General features: G+C 44.1%; 2 protein-coding genes across 2 annotated transcripts; both read right to left on the bottom strand.

The window, feature by feature from the left end:
- Window positions 1-308: 308 nt before the first annotated feature.
- On the bottom strand, window positions 309-4450 carry tsc22d4 (TSC22 domain family member 4). Its single transcript, XM_088292420.1, has 5 exons — window positions 4146-4450; window positions 2895-3415; window positions 2019-2140; window positions 1905-1941; window positions 309-974 (listed from the first exon to the last, which is right to left on the bottom strand). The coding sequence occupies exons 2-5, from the start codon at window positions 3396-3398 to the stop codon at window positions 765-767; spliced, it is 873 nt and encodes a 290-aa protein (XP_088148546.1). The 5' UTR covers window positions 3399-3415; window positions 4146-4450; the 3' UTR covers window positions 309-764.
- A 631-nt stretch (window positions 4451-5081) lies between these two features.
- mogat3a (monoacylglycerol O-acyltransferase 3a) lies at window positions 5082-8162 on the bottom strand. Its single transcript, XM_088292786.1, has 9 exons — window positions 7884-8162; window positions 7430-7608; window positions 7296-7356; window positions 7087-7230; window positions 6500-6630; window positions 6388-6431; window positions 6188-6278; window positions 5372-5480; window positions 5082-5286 (listed from the first exon to the last, which is right to left on the bottom strand). The coding sequence occupies exons 1-9, from the start codon at window positions 7975-7977 to the stop codon at window positions 5132-5134; spliced, it is 1008 nt and encodes a 335-aa protein (XP_088148912.1). The 5' UTR covers window positions 7978-8162; the 3' UTR covers window positions 5082-5131.
- Window positions 8163-8582: the final 420 nt, after the last annotated feature.

Genomic DNA, 8582 nt, shown 5'->3' with positions numbered 1-8582 from the left:
CATGTACACACGCATTCTGATGGTAGTTGTCAACAAAGAGAATCTAGGCAGAGATTAGGGGTGCGGGGGATTAACATAATGTGTTAGGAAAATCATGATGCATATTTTTTTGTGTGATTTTGATGTCGGTGGTTATAAAAAGCACAAGTCCGAAATTAGAACCTTTGAGAAGCAGTCATTGTTCACTTTCTGCGTTTGAAAAAAAAAAAGAAAAAGTTTTGTTGTACAGACAATTTATTTTAAGACCACTACATCCTTCACTGATCACTTGTCAATCACACAGAGACACAAAGCGATCAAACATCACATCAACTGCCCATGATTGTTTATTTAATGGACTGCACGTTGGACTAGTGGTTCACGTCTGCCTCACAGTTCTGAGATTCTGTGTTAAAATCTCGGTTACGGCCTTCTTGAGCGTGGATGTTCTCCCCCATGTTTGAGTGAGTTGTGTGTGGGTTCCCAAAGGTATCAAGGTGAAATAAATTTTTTTATTTTTTATTTTCTTGGGCCAAAAATTGTTCATAAAACTAGCCGGCAAATAGTCCATGGTGTGCCCTTGCCAGTATACAAAATGGATGGATGGATGGCTTCAGAAAAAAATGATCCATGAATTAGTCCATTTGAAAAGAGGTGGCTAATGGAGGTTGTTTTTTTTTAACAGTCACCATTTTGCTATTTGAAGTCTAAATTTGCAAGCACAATAGAAAGTGGACTGAAGTTAATTTGACAGAACGTCAAAGGTTCTGTTGGTGTGGCAACCCTCACGCTCCCCCCTGTGTCGGACTCTTGTCTTGTTGGCTCATTGGTGCAGCGGCAGGTGAGGGAGGCCTTGGATCTGAGTGTGTATGTGTGCGTAGGACGCGGTTCTCGGCCTCCAGTTGCTGGTTCCTCTCTTGTAGCTCCCTGATTTGCTCCCTCAGAAGCTCCACCTCTTCTCGTACAGCTAGCATCAGATGACTCTTCACCAGGTCCTGAGTGTGGACAGAGGGTAAACGTCAGATGGGAGGAGACATCGCAAGACCCAGCTCAACCCAACACCCTTAAAGGTGTCTTCGTGTCCCTAAAGGTATTTTTAAGTTTCTTCGTGGCCCATATAGTCCCTACATTTTCTTCCAAATTCTGACCAGTCTCTTCAATCCCTTAAAGTCATTTCTCCACAAGTTCAGACAAGTCTTTTAAGTCCCTAAAAGAAAGTCTCCTGAAAGTCTTTTCAGTAACTACAAATGCCTTAATGTCCCTACGTTCGTCTCTTAATGTTCCTAAAAGTCGATCCATAAAAGTCCTGATAAGTCTTTTCAGTCACTATAAGTGTCTACATAAAGTCAAACAAGTCTCTTCGGTCTCTAAAACTCCTGAAAAGTTCTCTCCTCTTCATTTCCCTAAAAAACACATCCCTCCAAGTTTCAGCAAGTACCCCCAGTCCCCACAAGTGTCTCCATTTTCTTCATAACACAAGTTCTGACAAATCTCTTCAGTCACAATAAGTGTCTTCATGTTCTTATAAGTCCAAAAGAGTCTGTGCTTATGATGATCACTTGTCTTTCCTTTTTAAATATTTTACTTCTGATTAAATTAATTTCTGTTATGCGTTTATATGTTTAATAAATGAATCTCCTTGTATGTTCCGACAAGTCTGTTCAGTCCTCAAGTGTCTTCATGTCCCGAAAAGTTCATACAAGTCTTTTCAGTCCCTAAAAGTGTCCTCATGTTTCCTTACGTCCCTTAAAGTATAATAAGTTCTGACAAGTCTCTCCATCCCCCCCAAGTGTCTTCAAGTCCAGAAAAATCTCTTCATGTCCCTCAAAGTTCAAGTCTCTTCGTCAAGTCTCTCAATATGTAAACCACAATATAGTGGGGTGCCCCATTAAAAAAAACGCTGTTTCCTGATGTGACCCACTCACCATGGCCTGTTCAATCTTGTTGTCGATGGCAACCACACTGGCGATAGACAAAAACACATTTAATCATAAAAAGCCCTCTCCAGTTTTGCTGTCTCCAGACCCACGCAACCCTACCTGATGTCCGCTGGTAAGCTGAAGGTAGCGCTATGGTCCAGGCCGAACGCTGCCGGAGTAGGGATGAGGGTCAGAGTGGGAGGGGGAGAGCTTGGCTGAGAGCGAGACAGCCTGAGGACAGACTGATACACAGAGAAAGCAAAGATTTTGTGAAATACTTTGAATACTCTCATCTGTTATTCTTGATCAAATGCAACCTCAACGTCATCTTGGAGTTCACCATTCTGCTTTCTCTCAGACTTCAACCCGACTAAATTGCTGCAAGTCTTTTTTGTCTCCCTACAAGTCCTTCCAGGTCTTTTCATGTCCCTAAAACACTCTTCATGCTTCTACTAGTCCCCTCATAGCTTTACAAATCTCTCCATGTCTCAAAAAGTCCAGATGAGTTTCTTCAAGTCCCCAGAAGTCCCAACAAATCTCTACATGTCCTTTCAAGTCTCATGTCTTCGTCATATTCTTTTCCATTTTTTAGCTTCCTGCAGGTCTCTTGATGTCGTTGCAAGTCTTTTCATGTCTCTTTGTGTTTCTACAAATCTCTTCTTGATCTTACAAGTCCCGCAAAGTCCCTATGCGTCGAAAAGTCACGTCTCTTCATGTCCATAAAAATCTTTTCAGTCCCTACAAGTTGTTTCATGTCCGTCAAAGTCTCTACATAACCCTAAAAGTCCCTTTCTGTCCCTAAAACTTATATTGGTACAAGTCTCTACATGCCCCGACTAGGCATGTCCCTATTAGCCCCAACAAGTCTCTTTGAGTCATCTCCCAACAAGTCCTTTCAAGTCTCTTCATGTCTCTTCATGTCCTAACAAGTCTAGTCATGTTCCTAAAGGTCCTGCTAAATTGCTTCATGTCCCTATTGGCAATTCTTTTTCATACCTGTCCCCCGGGATTAGAGGCCAAGCGTAATGGAAGAGGTGGGGAAGGAACTAGTCGTCCCACCATTTCCCCGTCTCTGATTGGCCGAGATGGTAAATGGACTGCTCCTCGGATTGACTCCAGAGACTCCAGTGATTGGGCGTGTCTCATGCTGTCCATTACCCGCTTCAGCCCCGGCCCTTCCGTAAAGTCCGTGCACATCCAACGGCCACGCCCATATGTGTCGCCATGTCCTCGCCCGCCTGTACTGCCTCCGGCCAAGCGGACCAGGCGGAACCTGGAGGAGGTGCCTGCCCCCTGCCCTAAGGCATCATGCGATATGTGTTTCCTCTTCAGGGAGGGTGTCGTGGGCTGGGAAGAGCAGCCCCGGGGACTATGGGAGGCAGACGATGATTGGACAACTGTCAGTATCACGCCAGGAGCTGATTGGCCAGCCCAGGTTTGACTGAAGTCGGATTTCACGCTGGTGATCTGGAATCCACTGCGCTTTTTTTCACAGGTCATCACCGAGCATACGCTCCCTGAACACACACATACACACGCACACACGTACAAAGAAAAGTAGAAATTGAAAATTAATGGCTGGATGGATGACCTTAGCAAAATTGATCCATGAGTTAGACCAGTGCTTCTCAATTATTTTCTGTTACAAACCCCCCTCCAGCAAGAAGAAAACAACTCAAGCCCCCCACCCACTCTCCGCTGCAACAATAAATAATAGCATTTTCGTTGCAAAACAAACCTACACTGTAGAGTTAATACTCACTGCGCTCAATGGGCAAGGAGAGCGCCACAGCCATCTACTGGAGTGGGTGTGCAATTACACTTTATTGTAGTGCGGTGGAAAAAAAGCATTTTCCCCAAGTTCACGTTCTATTTGAACCCTGCGATTGGGTGAAGACAAATCCAGATTGTACCCCTCCTCTCACCCTAAATCAGTTGGGCTATATCTCAGGCAAGACCCAAATGAGGACAGGCGCTCTGGAACATGGATAAATGAAGACTGTGGAACTGCCAGTTTTACCAGATCGTTCTCCAACTACAACTTAAATAACATATCAAAATATTTACACAGAGGGAGGAGACATTCCCACTCCTATGGTGCACTAAAATTGGGAATTTTATGAGGATTAAGTAAATGCTCTATTTTTAATCTAAGCACAGTCTATTTTAGCGCAGGTTCATCCTGCACATTGATTATGTTGTTTAATGCCACCTGGCGCTATATAGTTTCTTTAAGCATTGTCTCACCTGCTTTTTTTGCGTCTTTGGAATTGTTGTCAAACTTCCTGTTTCTCTTCTTTACTTTTCTTCTTTGCTCGTCCTGTCAGCTGCCGCCTACGTTACTGCGCGTGCGCCAAGAGGCTTCTCTTGTGAAGGGCGGAAAATAAAAGGCAAGAAGAATTAAACCATTGCGAACGCTTGCACGACGGGTCGCAATAGTTTTGTCGTCTTCCACTTTTGCGACAATGCGGTTAAATGGCATTTTCGGTACGCGTGACGTCACTGGACTCGAGTTGAACACTCGGTGTAAACAGCTCCTCCTCCGTCCTGCAATGATGTCACAATGGAGCGATTCTTTTCTTTTTTTTTTTGTCTCGCACTTCAGTGGGAAGGGCATACCAGCTGAGTGCGCATGCGCGTTTTACGACCACTGGCCTCGTGAGTTCCGGTGAATTTTTGCAAATGAAATGAAAAATTTCATTTACTGAATTATTTTCTTGATAAATTTGACAGGAATTCGTAACAGATGTATTTACTGTAACTAATTGCAGCTCTTTAAAAAAAAAAAAAAAAAGGTCACGTGATGTCACTTGAATGTTGAAGCTTGTTTTCACATTGATTTCTCGTAATGTATTGGATTGAATTGAGTTTCAGGATATATATATAAATATATATATAGAGAGAGAGAGATTCGTAAATCTGTGTTTAATTAACAAATTAGTTATTGACTACACATAAAAACCATATATTTTTAGAAAAAATAGCAAGGTTAATGCTACAAACAGAGTATTTATTACAGTACTTTTGATCATGTAAATGCTCATTGGACCAAATTCCAAATATGTTGCCCGCCCCTTTGTATTAACTTATTCAGCTATAGAAGCCAAAAAGAACATTAATTTTACAAAGGCTGGCAGTGAATGAGTTAAGCAAAAAATATAGATTCATATTCTGTCACTCAAGCAATTTTTCATATGATTTTTATTTGACAGAGAAAGAAAAGTGCAATAATGTCAGGTGAAGTTCAGGTGTTGGTGCTCCTGCAGACCATATTCATGTTTGTGCCGCTCAAACAGCTCGCTCAGATGCTCCAGGTAAACTTTATGAAGACGGTCGATATCCTCGCTGCTCGGACTTGGACTGGTTGTGACTGGGATTGGCTTCCCCACTGCAAACAGACACGCCGGTGAGTGGCGCAGAGAAACAGATGCAGACCCCGAGGGTGGGGGTTGACATGTCTGGATGGATCGTACCAACTGTGAGTATGGCTTTCCTGTGTGGCATCAACCCAAAGCTGTACTGAAAGACTCCTCTGCCGTTGATCAAAGGCAGTGCTATTCCCATAATGCTTTGCAGTCGGTCCTGTCACAGAACAACAGACTTCATGTCCCTACAAGACTCTCCATATCAAATTACTACAAGTTTTTTCACGCCCTTAAAAGACATGCTCCAGCAAGTCTACAAGCCCCTTCATGTCCCGACTAGTCATTTCCCTTTCAGACTCATATCCTTACAAGTTCCTGCAAGACGCTTCATGTCTACAAGTTATGACGTGATAAGTTCCTACAATTCTCTGTCTTGTCTAGTTCAGGGGTGGGCAAACTTTATGTTTGGCGGGCCATAATGGGTTCTAAAATCTGACTAAGGGGGCCGGACCATAAGCAGATGGATGGAGTGTTTTGGTAACATCACCTCAATCGGAGAAAAAAAAAATACATTTAATTTTAAATGAAAGTGAACAAAAGCATTACATTAATATATGTCTTTGAAAAACCACATTATTTAGAAAATAAAACATTAACAAGGTTTATCCATTTCATTTTTTTCAATTTATTAAAATGTTTAACGGGCCGCATCTGGCCCCCGGGCCGTAGTTTGATCATGCCTGATCTAGTTCCGATCAGGCCCTTCATGTCCCAATAAGAATCTTCGCTGTCATAAAAGTGCCTAAAAGTTTTTTCTTGTTTCTTCGCGTTCATGAACTTCCAATAGACGTGCAAGTTGTACCCACCTCTTTTCAACGAAACGGCACTCATGCATACTAGTGTAACTATGGCAACTAATCTCACCTGCAGTGTCCTGAGAGGAGAGCCGGTCGGGTTTTGAATCTGATCAAACAGCTCGTTTTCTCCAAACGAGAAGACGGGTACCAGTTGAGCTCTGCGCACACGCACAAACACACAAGAAAAAAACAAAAAAAAAAGCAGGTCAACCTGCCTGTGCTAGCCCCCGGCCACCTCCTTCAGACCCTCATGCCGAAGTCACACACCCGTGTCTCAGTGCCAGTTTGATGAAGCCCTTCCTTTTCCGTAGCTGTAAGAAGAAGAAACTTTATTAAAACGAACAAACACACGTTTTAATTCCATGTGCCCATTTCACACCTGTAGCGTCAAAGCTCCTGGCCGAGCATCCAGCGCCTCTGGAGCTGCGCCCACTGCAATGACGGCGACGTTTCCTCCTTGAGGACGACTTAGCAGGTAGGAAAGGCTGGACTTGGAGCTTGATACCAGACCTGAGAGACATACAAGTGCCACATTGTTTTCCTTGTCAAGGTTTCAAACGGGTCAGAACCTCTGGTGGAATTTGTAGCACACCGGACAGACAATGAGGAGGCAGGATGTGGCCTCCTCTGGTCACAGCTTCATATGTCCTTACCTGTCCTTAGAAGTAAAAAAAAAAAAAATGTTTTCCTGTCCCTACAAGTCTTTTAACGTCATCACTTGTACCAAGAAGTAATGCTCCTGTTAGTTCTTACAAGCCTCTTTGTGTTTGTACAAGTTCCTGCGAGTGTCTTCATGCCACTAAATGCCCCCACAAGTCTTGTGTCCCTACAAGTTGTGTGTCTACAAAGTACAAATCTCTAAAAGTCTGAAGGTCTCAACATGACTCCATATTCATTTCGGGACCAGGCGGTCGAAATGCAAGCGGACCAACCGAAAGACAGTCAGACAGACAGAAACGTGTTTACCTCCACACATGATGTAATCTCTGAAGAGCGGCACTTTGAACCAGAAGGGCAGCAAGAGCAGATGAGACGTGAGTCCAGGAAATAGACCGGTGAAACCCGTCGATTCAGTGCAGAAGTTACAGAATGCCCCGGTGGCCAGCACCCCTGGCGAACGACACAGGGACGAGTGAGACAGGCAGCCTTGGTGTACAAAAAGGCGAGCGTCTCACCATGTGGATGGAATCCAAATATGTAGTTCTTGCCAGAGTCCAGGTCAACCGTTTTCACCAGCTGAAGATAGATGAGACTCGTCAAGTCCATGTCGCGTGGCACACTTGTGACTCTGTCATGCAAGTGGAGACACCTTTATGGGGAAGTAGTCGCGGAAATATTCCCACACGCTCCAGCGCCGAATCCATTGCCACCTGCGACCTCCGCGATTGGGTGTGTCCCAGTCCAGCCACAACCAGCCAGCGTAAACCAGCGCCACCAGCCACCAAGCAGAGAGAGACAGGAGGATGAAGGTGGCCAGACAGCATTGGGCTGATGGACAGATGGGTAGGTTGGAAGGAGGACATGTCCGTACCAGTATCATTATTGATCATTATTTTCTTGCGCCCCCAAAACAACAAGATTTAAAACATTTTGTTGCTTCGATGGTAATATAAAAACACATGTGTATTTTGTATACTTTGATATAATTGTCTTCAGTTAAAATGTTTTAATCAATCTTTTATTCACTCACACTGTTATTCTTCCAATGCAGCGACAGCGTTGAAAAAATGTCGTGAGAGTAAATATTGGCAAATTCTCTTTACCTAAACCCAGGAAGGAGAATATCCACTGCAGCACGGCAGCAGTCTGCAATCTTCGCCTCAGCGGCACGTTGAGCGGGGCAATGCGGATCTGCATGGGGGATGGCGTCAGGGCGAGTCACGCGGACTCAAACTTGTTTGAAGTCTGGCGGATATTCTCGCGGAAACTTTTAGCACGGACAAACTTTGTAAACACCACTCGTCGCTCTCTACTACGCGCGTATGCAGCGTCCGTGGGCGGTATGGCGCTGGCCAATCACAGCACTCAGTGGAGTGTGTTCATGTGGGTGTGGTTAAATGATTGGTTAAATATTTGCGTATTCGAAGTTCGAATGTAACTTCTTAGGCTAATGCCGTTTTTATATTCTTATTGTGTTTTTATCGTCCATTCATTATTATTTTTTTCCTGTGTAACATATATCATGCATCGAAATTGAAGAACATTGAGTGACGTTTCACGCGACGTGACGTTTTGCCTTATGACCAGCAGGTGGTGAGCGAGTTAATGCTCATTGGTTCAGGGACACAAACGCCGAAGAAGACGGCGTAGCCGAAGGAAGACGAGGGCGGGGGAGGCTGCTGTTTACTGGCTTGGGTGTTCGCGTTTCTAACCATCATTAGTCTCATTGTCCATGTTTGTTAGTTGACGCCAAATAGTAAAAAAAAAATACAGGCTACGTTTACTGGTGTGAGATCGATCTG

The sequence above is a fragment of the Idiotropiscis lumnitzeri genome, chromosome 4 (assembly GCF_059441095.1).
Source record: "Idiotropiscis lumnitzeri isolate Australia: NSW breed Sydney's pygmy pipehorse chromosome 4, RoL_Ilum_1.0, whole genome shotgun sequence".
NCBI lineage: Eukaryota > Metazoa > Chordata > Actinopteri > Syngnathiformes > Syngnathidae > Idiotropiscis > Idiotropiscis lumnitzeri.
Note: the sequence above shows the minus strand (reverse complement) of the source record. Positions and strands in the feature narration are given on the sequence as shown.